The sequence below is a fragment of the Pongo pygmaeus genome, chromosome 16 (genome assembly GCF_028885625.2).
Source record: "Pongo pygmaeus isolate AG05252 chromosome 16, NHGRI_mPonPyg2-v2.0_pri, whole genome shotgun sequence".
Classification (NCBI taxonomy): Eukaryota; Metazoa; Chordata; class Mammalia; order Primates; family Hominidae; genus Pongo; species Pongo pygmaeus.
This window is the reverse complement of record NC_072389.2, coordinates 27,215,814-27,239,256: the sequence shown is the minus strand read 5'-3', so window position 1 is coordinate 27,239,256 and position 23,443 is coordinate 27,215,814. Positions and strand designations below refer to the sequence as shown.

General features: G+C 40.8%; 1 protein-coding gene across 8 annotated transcripts in view; it reads right to left on the bottom strand.

The window, feature by feature from the left end:
* The window catches only part of HERC2 (HECT and RLD domain containing E3 ubiquitin protein ligase 2), a 212,756-nt gene that overhangs the window by 64,653 nt on the left and 124,660 nt on the right, over nucleotides 1-23,443 (bottom strand). For all 8 annotated transcript variants that reach the window (XM_054452280.2, XM_063653302.1, XM_063653300.1 and 5 more), the window contains 15 exons: nucleotides 22,405-22,513; nucleotides 22,159-22,298; nucleotides 17,876-18,066; nucleotides 17,048-17,153; nucleotides 16,874-16,965; nucleotides 12,416-12,591; nucleotides 8,280-8,391; nucleotides 5,037-5,118; nucleotides 4,782-4,925; nucleotides 3,302-3,392; nucleotides 2,833-3,010; nucleotides 2,570-2,651; nucleotides 2,310-2,481; nucleotides 1,236-1,380; nucleotides 120-345 (listed from right to left, as the gene is read on the bottom strand). In XM_054452280.2, coding sequence (XP_054308255.2) covers nucleotides 120-345; nucleotides 1,236-1,380; nucleotides 2,310-2,481; nucleotides 2,570-2,651; nucleotides 2,833-3,010; nucleotides 3,302-3,392; nucleotides 4,782-4,925; nucleotides 5,037-5,118; nucleotides 8,280-8,391; nucleotides 12,416-12,591; nucleotides 16,874-16,965; nucleotides 17,048-17,153; nucleotides 17,876-18,066; nucleotides 22,159-22,298; nucleotides 22,405-22,513 — 2,046 coding nt within the window. The remainder of the gene's footprint in view (nucleotides 1-119; nucleotides 346-1,235; nucleotides 1,381-2,309; nucleotides 2,482-2,569; nucleotides 2,652-2,832; nucleotides 3,011-3,301; nucleotides 3,393-4,781; nucleotides 4,926-5,036; nucleotides 5,119-8,279; nucleotides 8,392-12,415; nucleotides 12,592-16,873; nucleotides 16,966-17,047; nucleotides 17,154-17,875; nucleotides 18,067-22,158; nucleotides 22,299-22,404; nucleotides 22,514-23,443) is intronic.

The window sequence follows — 23,443 nt, the reverse complement described above, 5'->3', positions numbered from 1 at the left end:
AGATTCATAATGCAGTTAAGATGGCACTACAACCTCTAATGTGTTGGCACAATTAAATAAATCTATAAGGTTGCTGTAACCTACAGAAAAATCTCAGAGAAGATACAAATCTGTGTTACCTAAATAGGAAGCACCTAAAGGGTCTCTTGCAGTCTGAAAGAGGACAGGCTCGTGGACAGAGGGCGTGGCCACATCCACGGTTGTCCACGCCACACTGTGGGATGACCCGCAAGCCACGCGCGTGATCTTCTGGCCTTCTAAGCCTTGCACGAGTGTGGGCTTCCTGTTAACCGTGGTCGTGCCATTGCCCTGCTGGCCGTGGTCATTGTCACCCCAAGCATACACCTGTTTACGAGGGGAAAAAAGCTTATAATTTTTCAACATTTCAGGACATTTTCTTTAATGTAATTTTTACTTCAAAATGCTTAACGTGTATGCCACGGTAGTTGAAAGAATTGAGTTCTTAAAGGTAAAAACAAACCATTTCACAATCTTTCAAAATGGCATCAGTGTACTACAATTCTGAAGAAAATCTAACCATGAAAATGCTTGCTAATACCTATAAAATGAGTATTTTCTTAATATTAATCCAATTCTGTTTTGTTGCAAGACACACAGAAGGTCCTCTCTTCAACTAAGTGTAATAATTTTTTCCCTTTTATTTTGCAAAGAAAAATGACCAAAAACAATATGCTCATTTTTCAAGTAAGTTGCTTCTTGGCCTTATAGAATTATAAAGTATAATTCATTTTGACTAAAATACAGTAATGGTAATTTTGTTTCCATAAATAAAATTTAAAATTGAATATCCACAAGCCAGTCATAGCATACGCTTCTCCAAGCAGAAGAGAGTGTAACACTTGTCAGGCACTAGCTCTGTCTCTAAAATGAGGCATGAATCCCACCTCACCAGTTAGCAATTCTCTAAAGGAAAGTCTTGCTAATACCTTGAGTAGGAGCATCTTCAAGAATAACAATCTTTCCACACACTTTTCACGTGGACTTCAGAGTAGGAACGTCTCTTTTCTGAGGACCCTGCCCCCAACCCCTGCTGCAGAGCGGGCAGATACACCAGGGGGCAAAAGGGACGGATCCCGCCCTCATGGTTCTCCAAGCAGTAAGACTCAGCTGATTTCATCAACAGCTGTGATTTCAACAGGACGAAGGCCGTGTCGTGACCCCCACTCCCCACAAGTCAGGATGGCACACCACCCCCAGGCCACCTGCAGCCTTACCTGCCCCGAGTCTGTGACCGCCAGGCAGTGCAGGGCCCCGACAGCTACATGCACGATCTTCTTCCCTCTCAGCCCCTCCACCACCTGCGGCTTCCGCACGTGCACGTCAGAGCCGTGGCCCAACCTGAAGTAATCCCCCTTTCCCCTGAGAGAAGGCCCATGGTGGAATGTTACAATACGGTTATGGTCTGACAATGCTATACAAGAAGACACTCATTGTCTCACATCTTTCACAGCCAGCTCAATGACATCACACACAGCACCCAAGGTCTTTGAACTTATATTCAAAATCATACACCATTAATTCAAATTAACTTAAGTCAGCAGCAGGCAAATCAGCTCAACTTGGCCTCCATCCCTGACTCCCCTCGGCCATAGAAGGTCCAACCCCCGTCTCAGTCCTACTCCACTCAAGCACCATAGTCGTAGCTGGAGTCTTCCTACTCACCCACTTTCACCCCTTAGCAGAAAACAATCCACCCAGCTGAGAAAAACCTTAATACCTTAATACATATTTTACAATATTTAAGTTACTGTTGTAGGTTTTCATATAAAGAGACTGAAAATAAGACACACTACTGCAAACACCTATCCAAAGTCCTATCTGGTATACATCTTTCTCAAGCTGCCTCTGGTCATGACATTGGCACTGAGGCCTGACACACCATCCAAGGCCAGTCCAGGCACCTGCTCTTTTGCATATTAATAAAATAAGCTTTTACAAGAAATATATGTTAACTTTTTCAGGATCAAAGGATACAGAAGGCTATTTTGCTCCATTTTATCCTTAGGCTTCAGCAGAAGAAACCCTTCCTATAAATCTCACCCAAACAGGAAAGGTAAGTGGCCTAAAATTTTTCTAGTATTTTCAAAATGACCCAGTTACAATGGGAAATTTCTTCTTGTACTATTGTCACTAATCCCAACTCAATATCCTTTAAAGGGCAAAGATGCATGCATAAGTAAAAAGAGGACAGGTCACAATCACGCCGGGGTGGGCCTGGGGCGAGGCCCAGGTTCCCTGCACGCACCTGCACAAGCACACACAGTGTGACAGGGAGGATGTTTACGTACCATGTCCACACCACTCCAGACTTGGTGAGCGCCAGGGAGAACTGAGCTCCACACTCAATCTGGCACACCCCCTGTCCATTTAGTCTCTCAATGTTCTGGGGAATGTTACAGCCTTCACTTCCGCCCCGGCCCAATTTTCCAAAGTCACCATCACCCCAGGAAAATACCAAACCTAGGTTTAAGAATATACATATACTTCAGGCCAGCGTTTCACATCATTCCTACCCACCCAGAAGCAAAGAATCATGCCAGGCACTCACCTTCATCGGTCAGAGCCAGGGTCTGTGCGTCTCTACTCCCACATGCAACCTGGATTACTCTGTGACCGAGAAGGACTTTTACCTACTCAATTACAAATTTAAAAACAGAATCAAGCACAGGCATGGAGAAAGCAAGGGATTTTCCCACAGATAAAGCCAACCATGTACACATCTTTATGAACTTTCCTAGACTCGAAGCTTATTTTCTCTTGACATCTTCAGATGGTAAGCTTTCTGCAAGCAATAAAAATGTGTATAATCACCATTTTGGGCTTCAGCTGTGTCGTATTATCCCCATGTCCCAGCCGGCCGTACTCGCCGAGGCCCCAGGTGTACAGTTCTCCACTGGATGTGAGGGCTGCGCTGTGCGAGCTCCCACAGGCGATATCCCGGATACGCTTGGTTTTCAGGGCCTCGATCAGCCTTGGCTTGTCACAGTTCCTACAACAAGATGAAATCAGCTCCCTACAGTCAATCCATCCCTTCTTAGAGATGAAGGAAAAAAGACATCTATACTGATCCACATGTAGTCAACACAAGATCCACAGATCAACTATCAAACCTTAAAGCAGAACCGGTGAGACCAAAACACAAACAACCGTGTTAACAAAACTTTGTTTAAGATCCATTTCCATAATCTATTCTATTCTAATTTTCTGCAAAATAACTCTCAAGAGTATCAGTCAGAAACAGTTTCTTATTAGCAAATGAGACCAAAGAAAGTACCCTTACATTCTGCTGAAGTGTCCAAGTTTTCCATCGTCACCTTCGCCCCATGAAAACACTTTTCCATCGACAGTTAAAGCCGTCGCGTGCCGGCCACCTGCAACATTCAGAGATGTGCGGATTGCCAAAGGGCAGGGAACAGAAAGCCCACAGCATAGCTCCCTATTTTGCCTGGCATATAGTACACACTCAATGAGTGTGAGCTGAATAAATGAGTAACTCAACAGGATCAACAGTGGAGTTAGCAGGAAAGCTTTCTGGGACATATGTGCCAAATAAGTGAATTTTTACTAAACTACAAATTTTTAACTCTAGAAAGAATTTGCAAAGAGGCAAAATAATACTGATTATTAACGGGGTTCCTATTATGTTAAATACATGAAAAATCAAAATTTAGATGAAAAAAGTAAAAATAATTTGTGATTAGACAAAATGTAAAAATAGTGTCAATTTAAGCTTGTGAGAACTGTACCTCAACGTGAAATTATTCAATCATTTGCAATTAATGCAATATATTCACTCTTCCCAAAACACGTCAGCTTATGCTCTTTCCCCAGCATGGAATATTCTCAAAGTCCATACAACCTGCCTCAGGATTAAAGGCATGACCACTCCTATACAGTGAGTTCCTGCCAACTCCTGGGCTTTGAGAACATCACAGCAGACCCGGCTTCTCCCCCCAACCCTCATTCTCCCCCTTCCTTACCAACAGAACCCCCATGTTAAAGTGCTTAGCTAAACACCACTTCCCAGCCTCCTCTGCCCCCAAGAGATGGTAACTGAAATGAGTGGGGCTTCGGAGGGGCTCTGGAGAGGGGGCTGCGTGGGTGGGAGGGCACACTGTGTGGTGCTTGCCTCTTCTGCCAGGCCTGCCAGGCCTGGCCCTGGACTCTGGGGGCCAGAGCTAGTCTAAGACCATCTTCCCACAAAGGTGGACACAAAGGACCAGCACTCCTCATAGACACAGCCCTGCTGGTTGGACTCTGACCCCACCTCTGGACTTTTACAAAGGAGAAAAGTCAAACTCTATATTGCTTAAGCCACCATGATTTGGATTTCCTGTTATGCAGGTTACACTGAGCCCCGTTCAGCATAGGCATGAACTGAGTTAGAACTTTGTGTCTAATTCAGTTCCGTTTCTCAAAGGCCTAGCACAGTGCTTCCAAAATAAACACTCCCTACACTGAAAGAGTGATTTCATTTTCTTTTAAAGGATCTTTCTCATTACTTGGGTTCATAGATGGTTTTGGGAATCTGAAGAAAGTTATAGACTCTTTCTCAGAAAAACAGCCTACTTTTAGGTAAAGAACTTGATTTAGCAGCAATAACTAAATTCTAGACCACCTAGAGATTTACATTATCCAATTTTTATTCCTACTAAGTAAAAACTTAAGAAAGAATGTAAGGACACCAATTAGGGCTTTGGTTAACAAGGAAGCAGGAGCAAAGGCCGCTCCGCACAGGCCTGCTGGTGCTTGGCTTGTACCTGAGTGAACGGCCACCTTCTTGACCACGTAGCTGCTGAGAGCTGTGATCTGCCGTGGGATGGGCACCGTCCCGCTGGAAATGCCCAGCCCCAGCCGGCCATTCGTGGCTTCTCCACAGGCGTACACCTTCCCTTCCACAGTCACTGCAAGGAATGACAGCCAGGAGAGGACTCACTTTTCACAACATTAAAAACTTTTTTGTTTTTTGGTGCCAAGCATAATTTAAAAATTTTTAAAGATTAGAATAATCATACCTGCAAACAAACTTTTAGATCCACCAGCCACCTGTACCACATTCAAAGCTGACAGTGTCTCAGAGAACGAAGGAACCTTTATCTACAACAGAATTTTTTTAAGGAAAAAAAAAAAAAAATTTTACTTGCATGTTTAAACTTATGTTACGTTATTATATGATACAAGGAATTACAGTCATGCACTGTATAACATTTCACTCAACCACAGGCTACATATACGATGACAGTCCCAATAGGTTATAATGGAGCTGAAAAATCCCTACTGCCCAGTGGTGTCCTGGCCGTGACGACGTCACAGCACAACCTATTCCTCATTTGTCTGTGGTGATGCTGGTGTTAACAAGCCTCTGTGCTGCCAGCTACATATCAACAATCCCTAATACCCATCATGATAACAGACTACTGCTACCGGGCTATATATTCTCTCCTATACTTTCTATCATTCTTTTAGAGTGTATTCCTTCTACTTTTTTGTTTTTTAAGCTAACTGTAAAAAGCCTGTGGCTGGTGCTTCAGGAGGGATTCCAGAAGGCACTGCTGTCACAGGAACGGACAGCTAGCTCCTTTGTGGGGGTGAAAGACAGCAACACTATGATCCTAGCTAGGCTAATGTATGTGTTTAGGTCTTAGTTTTTAACAAAAAAAGTTTAAAAAGTAAAAGAATAAATGTTAAAGATAGAAAAAAGCTTACAGCATAAGAACGTAAAGAAAACATTTTGTACAGAGCTGTGTTTGTGTTTTAAGCTAAGTATTATTACAAGAGTCAGAAAGTTTTTTAAAAAGTGAAAAGTTCATAAAGTTACAAATAATTTATTATTAAAGAAAGAAAAATATTTTGTATAAGTAGCCTAAGCATATAGTGTTTCTAAAGTCTACAGTAACGTGCAGTGATGTCCTGGCCTTCACATTCACTCACCACTCTCTCACTGACTTGCCCAGAGCAACTTCCAGTCCTGCAAACTCCATTATTCATGGTAAGTGCCCTATGCAGGTGTTCCATGTTTTATATTTTACACTGTATTTTTACTGTACCTTTCCTATGTTTAAATACACACATGCCACTGAGTTACAACTGCCTACCATATTCAGTACAGTTCCATGTTGTAGCCTAGGAGCAACAGGCTATACCATATAGCCTGTGTGTGTAGTAGGCTACACCATCTACGTTTGTGTTAAGTACACTCTATCATTTTCCAACAATGGCAAAATCACCCGACAAAAACTTTCTCAGAATGCATCCCCATCATGAAGTAATGCATGACTGTACTACTACTATGTATGCTTACATTAACCAAAGGCATTGGTTATCCCTTAGAGATTCACACTAGACTATTTTAAGAATGAAATGATACAGTGTGATTTACTTTAAACCATAGTTGGGGGAATGGGAGGATAGAGACAGAAAAACATAGACAGCTGCTGGTAACTATGGAAGCTGGTACCAGGGACATGAGGGTTCATGAAGCTATTCCCTCTATTTGGGTACATCTGAACATTTCCATAGTAGAAGGTGAAAAATAAAATACAGTTGGTCCTCTGTATCCATGAATTCAACCACCCATGGATTGAAAATATTTTTTATTGCACCTGTACTAAATATGTACAGATATTTTTGTTGCCATTATTCCCTAAACAATGTAATATAACAACTATTGACATACCATTTACATTGTATTAGGTATTCTGAGTAATCTGAAGATCATATACAGTATTTGGGAGGGCGTGCATAGGTTATATGCAAATACTACACTGTTTTATATCAGGGACTTGAGCATCCACAGATCTTGGTATCCACAGGAAGTCCCGGAACAAATCCCCCACGGATACTGAGGGATGACTATGCATATAATGTAAAGATAAAAACATACACCTGTAGGCTATGCCTTATTTCAAGTCATGTCCTGCTCATTCTCTGATTCTGACTCTGACATCTCTAAGAAATCATATGCTTAAATTTCCCATTGTAGATGGATGTAATTTAATTTAAAATTCCTAGGGCCCTTTGTCTAAAAAACCTTTATGATTCCATGGGTGAAGTAGTCACTACTGCAGTGGAAGAAAGGATTTTCATCACAACTGTGGAACACTGACTCTGTCCTTGAAGTGAAAACTCCATGTAGGGCAGTGAGCAAGGTCACAGGCTCCCACCAATGGCCTGCACCTCAGGGACCCCTGGACAGCCCTGCATTCCCACAGCTGAGACACTGACAGCTCACTGCCCACTGCCCACTTCCTAAACCGAGCTCAGGTTCACTGAAACACAAATGCAATTCAAGACCGCTCCAATACAGATAAAAATTAATTGCACCTTGAAAGGAAAGAGTTCAAATGAATAAGTTCTAACTTTATTTCTCAGCTTCTCAACAGGGCAGGCAATAAAGAAAACATATGATGTGATGTCTCACAGAATACTAACAGGAAGCATAAGCTCATGTGAACACAGAGAGCGCCTCTGGGCAATGAAATTTAGAGGAATTTGCTTTGTGGCTCCTCAGCCAGGAGACACTAAGTAATATAAGGAACGCTGAATTCAACTCCAGTTCAAATGCATCATTTCTTACACCTATTCTTTTCAAAATATGGTCTTTTTCTCCTAAGCAACTCAAAATACAAATTAACGTCTCATCCAAGTACCTAGGGGATGAAGGATGTTGTGAACACAGAAGCTGTGGCACGGCTTCCCGTGCACACTTCATGGTTTACTGACAAGGTGAATGAGATCATGGCGCTCTCCACCCACAAGCCCTGCAGAAAATAAGGCAAGTGTGTATGCGCACACATGTGCATTCTGCTTGTTTCTCTGTGCTCACAAAGCCTTCTCTCTCTGTGCAAGCTACTTCACCCTGAAGAATCTCAGGCACGAAGCACCTGGAGGACAGAGACAACAACTTGCTCATCTGGGGGCCACTACGGCCTTTTTACACATTGTTTTGTTCATGATAGTCAAAAGTGTTTATTGTAGGGGAGGCAAGAGACACCTATCGATAGCCTATAATTTTCATCTATGCACTTGTCGAATCTTTTCAAAAGTTTATTTTCTAGTTTACAAGACTGCAATAAGACAATTATATCTAAAGTGAAATTTTTCAAGGAGAGACGCTTCTGAGGGGTAATTTGATAATGTCTTTTAGTTCGTGTAAAGAAACAATACAAAATATAGAGAGTAAAGTTATTATAAAAACTTCACGAGGTGTGGCTGCTGCGAGTGCCCCACCCTGCTGGGTCCCAGGGAGCAGGCCGTACCTTGGAGCCTTTCAGCCCGCCCAGCTGGTCCTTGTCATTCAGGCCCCACACAAACACCTTGGTTCTTATCGTAGCTGCTGATTCCAGCCCAGCAGCCTTCTTTCTAATGAGGCTAACCAAATGGGAAAAAAAAAAAAAGAAAAAGAGAGGTTATTCAGCATAAAACATTTAAAAAATAAAAAAAAAAGCAACCTCAAGCACTCAAAGTTTTATGGTTACTTTCAGAAACTCTTAAAATTTTGCTTTAATAGAATAAAACCTCAAACATGTACAGGCGTAAGTCCTCTGGAGGGTCAAATTTTCTAGATACCGCTATGCCACCTTCTAATACTAGCACTTAATTTCAGCTCTTATTTTTGATGGAAAACAATGATAGACTAGGCCTTCTCCTTCATCTTAAATACCAACTTGAACATGGGTGGGCATCATTCCAAGTCATGGAAACAGATGCACAGCTGCTACAAATGGCACTGTAGAGACACTGAGGAAACCTGCCCAGGAGCCACGCTGGGTCTGGCCTTGCAGCAATGTCCCCAAATCTAGACATCTGTTTGGCCAATTATCTTCCCACAGAAAGAATAAAACGGATGTGGCCAGATGACCATGGAGGTACTTTAATACAGACACATGTCCTGATGTAAAATGCTTCTCTCCTCCTTTATACCCTCTGCCCAGGACACCGGCCAGAGGCACCTGATCACTGGCCAGCTAGGCTGAAAGTCCTCATCTCCTGTCCTTCCCAGAGGGCTTGCTCCTTCCACCTTGCTCATCTATCTCCTGACCTGCCCTCGACAGGTTAGGAGTTTATTTATTTTTTGTTTGTTTTGAGACAGGGTCATGCTCTGTCACTCAGGCTGGAATGCAGTGGCATAATCCCAGTTCACTGTAGCTTCAACCTCCCAGGCTCAAGCAATCCTTCCACCTCAGCCTCCCGAACAGCTGGCAATATAGGCCTGCACCACCACGCCCAGCTAATTTTTGCATTTTTTGTAGAGACGGGGTCTCACTATATCGTCAAGGCTGGTCTTGAACTCCTGGGCTCAAGTGATCCTCCCCGCTCAGCCTCCTAAAGTGCTGGGATTACAGGTGGGAGCCACCCCACCCAGCAGGTTAGAAGTTTAATCAACAGCATCCAAAACACTCCAATTCTTGCAACTTGAAAAGAGTACACCGAACAGTGTTAGATTTTCTTGGCTGATAGTCTGATGCCAGGTGCTAAGGAATTGCTTCTTCTGTGTTTGGGGTTTTCACCTTTGTATTTGCTTTTGCTCTATTTTTATAAGCTAGGATAGATGACCAAAGGCACCAGACGGCTTCTAGACAGGTATCACGTTTTTTACACATTATATATTAATAAATATTTACTTTAAGGGTTCAAAATTTCATGTTTTGGAATAAAAGTGAAAAACTCTTTCATCTAATACAAGGCACAGGTGAGCAAGCAGAAGCACAAAATATTGAAATATCTTGTGATATATTTTTACTTAAAAATATGTATGGGAACCAGGCACGGTAGCTCACACCTGTAATCCTAGCACTTTGGGAGGTCGAGGTGGACAGATTCCTTGAGCCCAGGAGTTGGAGACCAGCCTGGGCAACATGGTGAAACCTCATTTCTACAAAAAAAAATACAAAAAATTAGCCAGGTGTGGTAGCACACACCTGTAAGCCCAGCTACTTGGGAGGCTGAGGTGGGAGAATCACTTGAACACAGGAGGCAGAGGTTGCAGTGAGCTGAGATCATACCACTGCAATCCAGCCTGGTCAACAGAGTGAGACCCTATCTCAAAATATATATATATGTTTCCCATACACACATATATATACACACATATATGTATGCATGTATATATGGGAAACCAGGACTGATATTCAAGATATTTAATGTCTGGTACCATGTAAGTATCAATCAGCCAGAGTGGAGGCCAGCTGTACATGGTCAGTGTGGGAACATCCCAGTTGGGTGCCAGCCCTGTGGGAGACTGCCTGGGCCACTGACTCATTCTGAAGTTATTAGCTAATTAATAAGATCTTACCAGAAAAAAACCCGTTACAATCAAATAGCTAGCTTTTCTTTTGACAATATATTCAATTACATAAAAATCTGATCAATGAGTAAAGCTCAAAACATTTTTGGTTATTCCACATATACAATATAAGTATTAATAATTTTATGGCCAGGCGGAGTGGCTCACGCCTGTAATCCCAGCACTTTGGGAGGCTGAGGCAGGCAGATTATGAGGTCAGGAGATTGAGACCATCCTGGCTAACATGGTAAAACCCCGTCTCTACTAAAAATACAAAAAAATTAGCCGGGCATGGCGGCGTACACCTGTAGTCCCAGCTACTCGGGAGGCTGAGGCAGGAGAATGGTGTGAACCCAGGAAGCGGAGCTTGCAATGAGCTGAGATCACGCCACTGCACTCCAGCCTAGATGACGGAGCAAGACTCCGTCTCAAAAAATAAATAAATAATAATTTTATTTGTCCAATTCATTTTAGTAGCTACTGAGTAAGAAAATGCTAATCTATAATCCTTTTATTAAACATCCCAATGACTTCCTTATTTAAGTGAACTGGTATTGTCCCTATTTAATTAATATCCATAGATGCAATCAGTTTGAACTATAGCATATAGTATAACACGCATTCTAGATAAGGTCATGTTATAGATACTATTTTCTTTTCAACTTCTACACAAAGTTTCTGAAATAAAACAGGACAGAATCCAAAGCCAAGATCACAGAGCCCTAGAATAACCTGATTTATTACCAGAGCTGCTACCCCTACTTCTGTCTATATAATGTGCTCAACAGCGGCACAGGGCAGTGCTCTGTTGTCTCCTTATGTCACATGCTGCAGAGTACTTAGAGCACAGGGTGTCTTGGTCAATAGAGTTCAGCCAGCACTGGCGGCTTGCCTCCTGTGCCTGTCTGGAGGGCCCCGGTCACACTAGCAATCCAAAGCACCTTGGAATGTTAACAACATATCCATTTATTTTGCATACCCTTTGACTTAGCAATTTCACTTTCAGCAATTTATCTAGGAAAATACAACTTCTCTGAGGACACTGCTTATCCTCCATTGTTATTATCCATTATTATCCACTGTTTGCTGCTGGGATGGTAAACAAGGCTTAGAGCAGCCCCTGCACATGCAAGTTCTAGATACGTGCCCTGGGAAATGCACAAGCATGCGAAAACTTCACAGATATCATTCTCCCCTGGTATGCTGTCTTCCCTATCAGAAACGCCCTTGCCTGTCCACTTTGTTTCAGTAATTCTGACTTCTGTACTTATGGCCTGGGGGGAAGTTTTCCTTGTCCTGACAGATCAATGCTCCAATGCAGACTCTCAAGGCTGCATGCACTTCTTCCTGCCTCTTACCAAAGCCCTAACAGCACACTGATGCATGTGTTTGTCTTATTTTATTTTGCATGTTCATCACAGTGTTCCCAGTATACATAACTGGAAATGGCCCACAGTAGGCGTTCAAAAGATGTTGAATGAATAAATACAACAGCAGTCATCATCACAGTGCTCAGACAAAATAAGGAATTGAATGAGTAAATGAGAAGAGTCATAAGATGAAATACTGCACTCAAAAATTACAGAAGACTAATCATATGGAAATTCTAGCGATGGACAATAGTGATGGTTGCACAAAAATATGAATGTACTTAATGCCACTGAACTGTACACTTAAAATGGTAAACAATATATATATTTCACCATAATAAAAAATAAATATATTTTTTAAAGTTAATGATAAAATACTTAGCAAAAAGAGCTTTAAAATATACCATACAACTTCTGTAGGACAATATATTTAGTAACAGAAAAAAAGGAAAACTACAAAGACATATACCAAAATAGTAACAGTGATATTTCAGGTAGAGATATTAAACATTTTCATTTCCCTCTTTTAATGGTATTTTTCTAAATATAATGTGTTTCTACATTAAACACTTTATTTTTAAAAAAATACAATTTTTGAAAACAACTGTAATTTACCATTTGTGTGGACATAAAATGACTCTCAGTATGAGACATATTCTAATTAAATGTTTCCTTTCGAAAGTGAGGATCCAGGAATGCAGCGGGAGGTAAGTGAGCACCTGTAACAAATGGCTCTCACCTTCCGCTGTTGCCTTTCTCATCCTCCTCCTCTTCATTATCTGAAGCTAAGAAAGGAACTGCAGCCAAATCTTCCTCCTCTGCACGGATCCGTCCCAGCAGGATGAGACCATGGATTTTACAATCGATTCCTGAGCTCCTGCACTGCTTTATAGCAATTTCAATATACCTGTGATACTAGACACAAAAACCATGATCTACAGACTTTGTAGAATCAAGCATATTAGATCCTCTAAGTGGAGAACGGGATGTGTGAGACACGAACATGTACACACGGTTAGAGCTCCTTTACTTCAGTTCTGGAAATACCAACTGAGTTACTCAAAGTTAATGCAGCCACATCTGAGTAATGCTTGCTTCAAAAGAAGTGATCAACTCATCAAGATGTCTACCTGAGGCATGAGACACTCACTGATTTTTTTCCTAAAATTTTTAAATAGGATAACAGCCTTACTGAATGACTGCAAACTCTTCTTAGAGCTTTCTTGAACCAAGATGCCTTAACTAAGGAAGATATTAAATGTCAGGCAGTAACAGACCTTTCATCGTTTTTAAAACATAAAACATATTTGAATATACACAAATTAGAACAAATAGTACAAAGAACTCCATGACTCCATGACCCAGCTCAACAGCTATCAACATGTGACCAATCTTGTTCAGGTATGGATTATCATTAAACAATTCTAGGCATTATGTTGTTTCAAAACTTCAGTATATATCACTGAATTAAGGAGGTTTGGGTTTTTGTTGTTGTTGTTGTTGTTGTTGTTGTTGTTTTTGAGACGGAATCTTGCTTGTTGCCCAGGCTGGAGTGCAGTGGTGCAATCTTGGCTCATTGCAACCTCTGCCTCCCGGGTTCAAGCGATTCTCCAACCTCAGCCTCCTGAGTACCTGGGACCATAGGCGCAAGCTTCTGCCACCACACCCGGCTAATTTTTTGTATTTTTAGTAGAGACAGGGTTTCACCATGTTGGCTAGGCTGGTCTTGAACTTCTGACCTCAGGTGATCCACCTGCCTCAGCCTCCAAAGTGCTGGGATTATTGGCATGAGCCACCACACCCAGCCAGAATTAAGGAATTTTTTGAGAAACATATCCACATTAGCATAGCACAAACAATAATTCCCATATCATCCAATATGCTACAGTGATCAAACTTTTCTGATCATGTCACGTCATTTTATTGTTGCCTCATTCAAATCAGAACACAAGACCCAACCTTCCTCTGTTCTGCCTTTGCCATGCATTTAGTGGAGTTGGTCTACTTGTCCTGCAAATGTCCCACACCCCATGTGGCAGACTGCATGCCTGCTGTGGTATTGACAACATTCCTCCATCCCTGTATTTCATGTGAACATAGAGGGATGTGTCTGGAAGCACACACTAACAATTACTTTTTATTGCCTAAATGACCTGCTCAAACCTCAAGATCTACCATTTCAGAGGAAATACAGCTTGACCACCACCATAGGGATGCAAAAGCCAAGTTGAGAATACGAAGAATGCTACAGGAAACAATTACTCAGTTTCTCTTTTTTTTTTCTTTAGCAAGGAAAAAAACCAAGAGTGACTTAAGTGTAGCGTAGAATGCAAACATCATCTGAATCAGAAACTGCAAAAAGACATTTACAAAATAACTAGGAAAATTTGGACACTGACTGGATATTATATAACATTAAAGAGTAATTGTTGGCTGGGCACGGTGGCTCACGCCTGTAATCCCAGCACTTTGGGAGGCCGAGGCAGGCGGATCACGAGGTCAGGAGATCGAGACCATTCTTGCTAACACGGTGAAACCCCATCTTTACTAAAAATACAAAAACAAAATTAGCCAGGCATGGTGGCAGGCGCCTATAGTCCCAGCTACTCGGGAGGCTGAGGCAGGAGAATGGAGTGAACCCGGGAGGTGGAGCTTGCAGTGAGCCGAGATCACACCACTGCACTCCAGCCCGGGTGACAGAGTGAGACTCCGTCTCAAAAAAAAGAGTACTTGTTAGAGGTGTGATAATGGTACCAGGGTTATATTTTGTTAAGCCCTGTTAGAGATGAATATTGAAGCAAGTGCTCCTGAAATAAGATCATGACTAGGACTTGCTGAGGCAGGGAAGTAAGGTGGGAGGGAGGAATTGAAACATGACTGGCAAAATGTTGATAAATGTTGAAGCTGGGTGACAGGTTTGTGAGGGTTCCAGCACACTTTCTATTTTTGTTTACATGTTAGAAAAAACCCGGCTGGGTGCGGTGCCTCATGCCTGTAAATCCCAGCAATTTGGGAGGCCAAGGTGGGCGGATCACCTGAGGTCAGGAATTTGAGACCAGCCTGGCCAACATGACAAAACCCCGTCTCTATTAAAAATACAAATATTAGCTGGGTGAGGTGGTGGGCACCTCTAATCCCAGCTACTCGGGAGGCTGCGGCAGGAGAATCACTTGAACCCAGGAGGTGGTGGTTGCGGTGAGCTGAGATCTGCCACTGCACTCCAGCCTGGGCGACAGAGCGAGGCTCAGTCTCAAAAAAAAAGAAAAGAAAATTCCCATAACAAACTATTTGTACGGCAAAGGCCATGCTTAAGATGCAGTGGCTCCACAGGAATGGACAGTCTCATTCTTTGGTCAACTGGGGGCATGCAGGTTAGGTTAGGAGTTTTCCATTTACCTGCAATGCTTTGTATTTCTCATGTACATGACATACACTAAGTATCACAGGATGAATGGTTTTGAATTGAAAATTTCTTGGATTAAAGATATCTTTTATGAATGATAATCTCAGTTATTGATTTAATTACTTAGTTACTGGTTTGGCTAAAGTAAAATTATCCTCTGAACTATATAACTAAGGCACTCTACAGGCTGTATTCGGTTACATTGCAATAAGTTACCAGTAAAATGCATTAAAACTCAAGATTAATTTTTTCAGATAAATTCAATATTATCTTTCTCTTTCATACTTTGCCAATTTCTTCACTTATTAGCACCACTGGTATTGACTATAATGAATCAGTGTATTATGAAATAGTTCAATGACATTCCAGAATAAATGGTGACTATTGTGAATGTACTACGTATTTCAAAATAGCTAAAAGAGAGGATTGTAAATGTTCTCACCACAAAAAAGTGATAAATATTTGAGGTGATGGATACATTATTTAGCATGATTTGATCATTCCACAAAGTATACATGTAACAAAACATCACAGTGTTCTCCAAAAATAAATACAAATTATTACAAATTACTATTTGGTTAAAACTAAAAGAAAACTTTTTTAAAAAATGAATGGTTAACTGCATTTAATAATTAAAAAATAAACTTATCAGTTATAAACTTTAAATGAATACAAAAATCAACTATTTGATATTTTTATCTGCTGTCATTATAATTAGTCTACACCAGACAACAGTATATATAGGTAGTACAAAAATATCTCTTTTTTTCTGTTTTTTTTTTGTTTTTTTGTTTTTTTTTTTTCAGACAGAGTCTGGCTCTGTCGCCCAGACTGGAGTCCTGGAGTGCAGTGGCACGATCTCGGCTCACTGCAAGCTCTGCCTCCTGGGTTCACACCATTCTCCTGCCTCAGCCTCCCAAGTAGCTGGGACTGCAGGCACCCACCACTACGCCCAGCTAATTTTTTGCATTTTTTTTTTTTCAGTAGAGACAGGGTTTCACTGTGTCAGCCAGGATGGTCTCGATCTCCTGACCTTGTGATCTGCCTGCCTCGGCCTCCCAGAGTGCTGGGATTACAGGCGTGAGCCACCGCGCCCGGCCAACAAAAATATCTTAATTTGTCTTATTTTACATATATTTAATGTATTAAAAATCATGCTGACATCCTATGTGGAAAGGTTTACTGAAAATTTGACAGACAGAGAGAGAGAATCGCTGATCTGTAGTATGTGGGTACTGTTTAAAAGAACCTTCACTGATTCTTTCAAACTTTTCCAGAGATAAACTTAGACTCATTTTGAAAGTTGCCTTATTACCAAAAAATTGCCACTCCGTGACAAGTTCAGCGCTTGACGCCAACAGGTGTAACAACAAAAAAGCAACTTCAGCGTCACATATATGGTCAGGAAAACCACCAGAAACTAAGAGATATTTAATGAAAACCGAAGTGTTCAGATGCAATCAGCAACCTGAAATGCCTGATGACAACTTTTGCTAGGAGCACTTACCTAGTGCTCCTTGGTACCTAGCACTTACCTAGTGCTCCTTTGGTACCTCTGATACCAAAGAGAGTGAGAATGAAATTTATTTTGTTTCCTTTTCAAGCTGATCTGATAAGCAGCAAATTCAAGTTGTATAAAATAAGTTGTATCTTTTAAAGTGTCAAAATTTAAAACAGATAAAATCAATTATTTAAAGGGGGAAAAACTGGGCTCAACGCTAGTAAAGAAATGGCCAAGTCACCTCCCTTGTCATCTGTAAGTCATCCAAATGGAACACTAGCATAGCTACTTACCTCTGTGCAGTCATTCAGAAGGGGCACTGTGGTGTCAGAAGGGTTAATATTGATTGTCTTTAGTTCAATAAGGTTATTCAGGGAATTTCCACCTAGGAAAAAATGGGTAAAGAATCAAACAAAGGCGTTTTTATTATAGAAGGTACTTCTTTTTAGGTAAACTAACTGAATTACCTGACACTATAACCAGGGATGGCATGTAGCTACTGTCAGCAGGATCTACGATCATTTTTAATCTATGAACAAGAACATCTGGGAAAATCTCCAAACGAATCCAGTGCTTTAGAAAAACAAGGACAAAAATCACATTCTCAGTTAGCAAAATTCAGCTATATTTTAGCTACTACAATAGTATCATTGAAGCTTGAATCTACATGAGATTTTTTCAATATAAAATGTAGCATGAGAGAGAATTTTCCCTCACCCTGGCAGCAACAAGAATATTCTACCCCATTCTTTGATCGTTAGAGAGAAGTCTCACTCTAAGCCCCAGAAACCATGTATCTATATACTCCTGGCCTAGGGTGGTCCTTTCACCCACCAAGTGAGTGACAGAAAACACTAGAGTCGAGATGGAGAAAAGCCCTGTCCTAAAGTCTGACCTGTGTGCCCACGAGGTGCCCCCACGCGTTGGTGTAATCACAACAGCACTCCAATGTGCAACACAAATTTGCTAGACTATACTAGAAAAACTTCTAACCAGAAGCAAATCTGAATTCATACATTTTATGCAGGAGAGGAGGAGAAAAAGCCTGACCACATCCTCTATCAAGTGCTCAGTTAGATAAAATCTATTACTCATATTGTTTAAAATCTCTGACAATAAAATTGGATGGTATAAAACTCTGTAACTTTGAAATAACTTATAAATTAAAACATAACGTGAGTACTGACAGGTGCTATCAGCAAAACTTTGCAGGCTGCTCAAAGTTCATTTTGAAAATGTACAAGGCAAACCCATCTGTGTGAAAGTGCCCGCTGCTGTGCCCTATCAGACGCTACCTTCCCTTGCGACCCCGATGACTGCCAGCAGGGCTCGCTGCCGTCAATGAGACGGGATGCCTGGTTCACGGAGGATGACACGTTCAGGCTCTTCACCATGCGGGACCAGCTGTCCAGCAGCATGCCTGGCTGGCTGCTGTGGCAACGCTTCAGCTGTTTTCCAGAACGGCCACAAAATACCGCAGACTGACCTATTTAATGATAGTCAAAAAGAGAATTAACCCTTGCTGAACTGGGGAGAAACATCATGATCAAGAATATTACATAGTAAGGAGCTTCTTAAAGAAAAATAGAGTCTCAAACTGAAAGGAGCTAATAAATGCCACAAATGGCTTCCCTAGTCAAGATATAATTACGCCAATTTATGAGATGAAGTCCACATAATGCTATGATTTATTCTACTAAAATCTCCCAGGGAACAACAGCAGATTAATATATTTCCAAACAAAACAAAATAAGCTGTGGGAAAAGTTCAATAACAGCACTCACAAAAACCATTCTTATTAAAAATGCTTTTATAAATACAAGGCAAAAAGTAAACTGTAAAGTGCTTCCACTTCCATTAATGGCAAATCTGGAATTCAACTGGCATTCCCCATCGAGGACAACTAGTAAAGCCAGACAAAACACTCAAAAATAAATAAATCCTCTTCAAACTATCAGAATTCAGGAGATAATAAGGAATTACAAGGTCAGAACCGCAGGAAGACCCGAGGCAAATGGAGGTGTCAAGATGACACACACCACGGATCAGAGGCTGCTGTTCCCCGATGGCATCTCCAGGTTCCAAGCAAAGTCCCTGAGATGACACATAGCATTTTGAGAGCCTCGTAAAGGGAAGGGAAACGAATGGGGTCCAGAAAGACCAGGAAGGCTGAGGATGCTACAGAAATACAACCCACACTTGGAACCCCAACAGGAAATACCCCAAAAGTCAGAGTGAACTACGAAGGGTCTTTGGGTTTCCCCTTTTTTTTTTCCAACAGACTGCACCTCAGCATAAAATCATCTCAATCAATGAATGCTGATTAAGGTGAGCCCAGATAGTCACAAACCTTTACCAAGTACCTCGCAGAAGAACCTTCTCTCCTCCATTCCTTGGAGAACAATAACATCTTAGCCTCAAATTGAGTCAAGAAATAACTTTTTAAATACAACGTCCAGTACATAATGACACATGAAGAGGCAAGAAAATATGACTAAAAATTACCAGAAATGATAGGATAGAAACAGACCCACAAGGGCTCCATATATTGGAGTTAGAAGACAGATTTTAATATAATAACTATGCTTACTGTGTTCAAAAAGATAATATTTCAGCAGAGAACCAAAAACTACGGAAAATAAAATAAAAAGACTAGAACTGATAAATCCAATAATTAAAATTAAGAACTTAATGAGTAAGTTTAGAACACACTGAACTCAGCTGAAGAGAAAGTAAAATATCTGGAATGAAGAACTGAGGAGCAAAAGTTTAGAAAACATAATAAGAAGGTAAAACATCTGCAGGACAGAGGTTAGGCCTAACACAAGTTAAAGAAGAGTCCCCCAAAAAAGATAGAAAACAGAGCAGAGGCAACATGTGAAGAAATACTGAAAGACAGAATTTTCCAAAACAGACAGCAGGTATCATGCCCCAGAAGCCCTACCAACCCCAAGACAGATAAACATCTCCATACACATGTAAAACCTGTGCAAGATGAAAACAAAAAGACTCTCTGAAAAGCAGACAAAGGAAAAATAAAATGAACCACAATTAGACTTCCATCCAACTTCAGGAGAAATAATATAAACCAAATTGCAATGGAATACTATTTTTAAAGTGCTGAAAGAAAACACCTAGCAAAAAGACTTCTCAAAAATAAAGGAGAAATAAAGACATTTTCAGACATACAAAACTAGATAATTTGTAACCCACAAAGACACATTTTTAAAAATATTAAGGGGTATCTTCAGGCAGGAGAAAAACAGTATAGATGGAAAATTAGAGAGGAAGAAAAAAGTAGAGAGAAATTACAAAGTATGCAGAAAAATCTAAATGAATATTGACTACATAAAAATCATCACATGCCCCACATGTATTGTTTGATCCTTTGACCTTTTTTTTTGAGACGGAATCTCCCTCTGTCGACCAGGCTGGAGTGCAGTGGCACGATCTCGGCTCACTGCAAGCTCCACCTCCTGGGTTCACGCCATTCTCCCACCTCAGCCTCCCAAGTAGCTGGGACTACAGGCGCCCACCACCACGCCCGGCTAATTTTTTGTATTTTTCGTAGAGATGGGGTTTCACCGTGTTAGCCAGGATGGTCTTGATCTCCTGACCTCGTGATCCACCCGCCTCGGCCTCCCAAAGTGCTGGGATTACAGGTGTGGATCACAAGGTCAGGAGATCGAGACCATCCTGGCTAACACGGTGAAACCCCATCGCTACTAAAAATACAAAAAATTAGCCGGGCGTGGTGGCGGGCGCCTGTAGTCCCAGCTACTCGGGAGGCTGAAGCAGAAGAATGGCGTGAACCTGGGAAGCACAGCTTGCAGTGAGCCAAGATCACACGCCACTGCACTCCAGCCTGAGCGACAGACCAAGACTCTGTCTCAAAAAAAAAAAAAAAAAAAACAGGCATGAGCCACTGTGCCTGGCCGATCCTTTGACATTTTTTGAAACTTCTATTTGAGCATATGACCCACTTAGCATATGACTGGATTTTATGAACATTTTCTGTGTGCATAAAAGAATGTCTTCTATAGTACTGTTAGATATGTATTTATATAAAATGTATAAAATTTTGGCTGGACGTGGTGGCTCATGCATGTTGTATTTATATAAAATGTATAAAATTTTGGCTGGACGCGGTGGCTCATGCATGTAACTCCAGCACTTTGGGAGACTGAGGTGGATGGATCAACTGAGGTCAGGAGTTCAAGAGCAGCCTGGCCAACATGGTGAAATCTCACCTCTACTAAAAATACAAAAATTAGCCAGGCATGCTGGTGGGAGCCTGTAATCCCAGCTACTCGGGAGGCTGATGCAGTAGAATCACTTGAGCACGGGAGGTGTCAGTTGCAGTGAGCCAGGATCGCGCCACTGCACTCCAGCCTGGGCAACAGAGTGAGACTCCATCTCAAAAAAAAAAAAAAATTAAAATATGTTAAGAACATATAAATCAGAATGAAGATAAATGATCTTAAAGAGAACTAAGGTTTTTGCATTGTTTAGGAGGAGAATATACTAAATAATAATAGATTTAAATGAGTCAAAAATAGATGTTATAATTAATATCTTCGGTAACCAATAAAACTAAAAATGTATATAACATATACACTCCTTATAGACAGAGTGAGACTCTGTCTCAAAAAAATAATAATTAAAAAAAAATAGAAAAGTTAGCTGAGCGTGGTGGCTCAGGCTTGTAATCCCAGCTACTCAGGAGGCTGAGACAGGAGAATTGCTTGACGCCAGGGGGCGGAGGTTGCACTGAGCCAAGATCGCGCCACTGCACTCCAGCCTGGGCGACAGAGTGAGACTCTCTCTCACAAAGAAAAGTGATATATGCATACAGTGGAATATCATTCAGCCATTAAAAAGGATGACGTTCTGACACATGCTACAATATGGATGAAGCTTGAAGACATTATGCTAAACACAAAAGGATAAATCTTACATGGTTCCATCTAGATGAGGTATCTGGAGTGGTCATATTCATAGAGACCAAGGTTAGATTCAAGGTTACCAGGGTTGGGGTAGGGAGAAGTAGGGCAGTTAAACTGCTTAATGAGTACAGAGTTTCTGATTGGAGTGGTGAAAAGTTTTGGTAAGAGACAGTTGTGATGGTTGTGCAACACCGTACTTAAGGTACTTAATACCCTGAATTATAAACTTAGAAAATGATTAAGTGGCTAATTTTAAGTTATATATATTTTGCCACAATGAAAAATACAATAAAAGGTATATAAATTAAAAACCTCACTCTCCACCTAACCAATTCCACATGCCATGCAACTAAACACTTACTAGTTTCTTGAGATTCTTTTAATGTTCTTTATGGAAAAACAAGCAAACAAGCCTAGTTATTCTAATTCTTCCCCGATACCCCATCCTGATTTTTTTAAAAAGCCAGCCAGTCATCAGTGGGTAGGACCGTCGCTTCCGTTTCACTGTACTCACTCTACAGAATTACCATATACATAGGAACCTTAAAATAACAAATTCCAATACACTGTGGTCCACAGTAAGTATTTCATTAATCTATGGTGGAAGAGAGAATATAAACATTCTGCCATACCTGGTTCATTTATTCTGCCAAATGTATGCCTGGTATTGTGTTTTTTGGTCTTGAAACACGTTTCACAAAAGTCAAAGTCATCACAGTTTCTGCATTTGAATCTGGATCCATTGATAGGAAACATCTGACATCCATCACACCTATTTGTAAAATAGCAACTGAGTTAAGAAAGGTCATTTATTAAACTTAATTCAACAGAAAACCATTCGTCCCAAAGCACATCTAGCAATCATAAAAATAACTCACGTAACCCCAGGATGAATACTGGGCACCAACTCCATTTCTGATAGCAACCCAGTCCAGTGAGACTGCTGGGGAAAGTCGACAATGATATCTTTTCCATTGGCACTGAAAGCTAGGACAGAACACAAATCACCTGATCCATCTTCCTCTTCACCAATAAAAACCTGAACTTAAAACTGCACCTAGCCATGTCATACTACATTGTAGTTATTTGTATTTTACAAAGAGTCTATCTTTTAGAGACAGGTACTAAAATACTTATGGATGAAATAATACATGATGTCAGCGCCTGGTTTCAAAATAATCACAAGAAGGGAGCATGGATAATTTTGGCCGTGAGGCGACAATCGTTAAAGCCAGGTAATGAGCACATGGAGGTTCATTGTAAACTACATTCCTTACTTTTGCATTAGGTTTAAAATAGGACATTTTGGTTTTTAATTACACCAAGTCAACAATTCCATATAATAGCTTTGGTATCTCAGGGAATAAAAACCACATTAATAACTTGAAGACTTCTTTTGTCCTTTGATAAGGGCAACGTGTCACTCAAAACAAAGAAACCAAATTCTTATTTTTAAAATTTGTCTTGTTTTGATTTGCAAATATTTTAACAATCTCTTAAGCAAAGAAAAATGTTTAAAGTAAAATATTAAATAATCCATTTGTTCTTATGTAACATGAGAAGCTCTAAGAACCTCTCACCACTGGGGAACCACCACCAACTGTGGCCATTTTCTAAGCGATTTGATGAAAAGAGAGGCTTCCACAAGGTTCAAACAAACAATCTCTTTATGGCATCAAGAGTTTATAAAACTATACACATACTTATTTCCCATGCAACTGTTAAAACAGACATAGTATACCTTTCAAAATGTGCCACGGATTTGATTTGGAATCTCAATAGTATCATATTAAATATCATCTGAGAATTGTTTCCAGTTCCTAATTCCCATCATTAGCATATTTCCATTTCTTAAATTCAGTCCTAAATTTTTATACAGCATGAAAAAGAGAGCCAGGCATGGTGGCTCACGCCTGT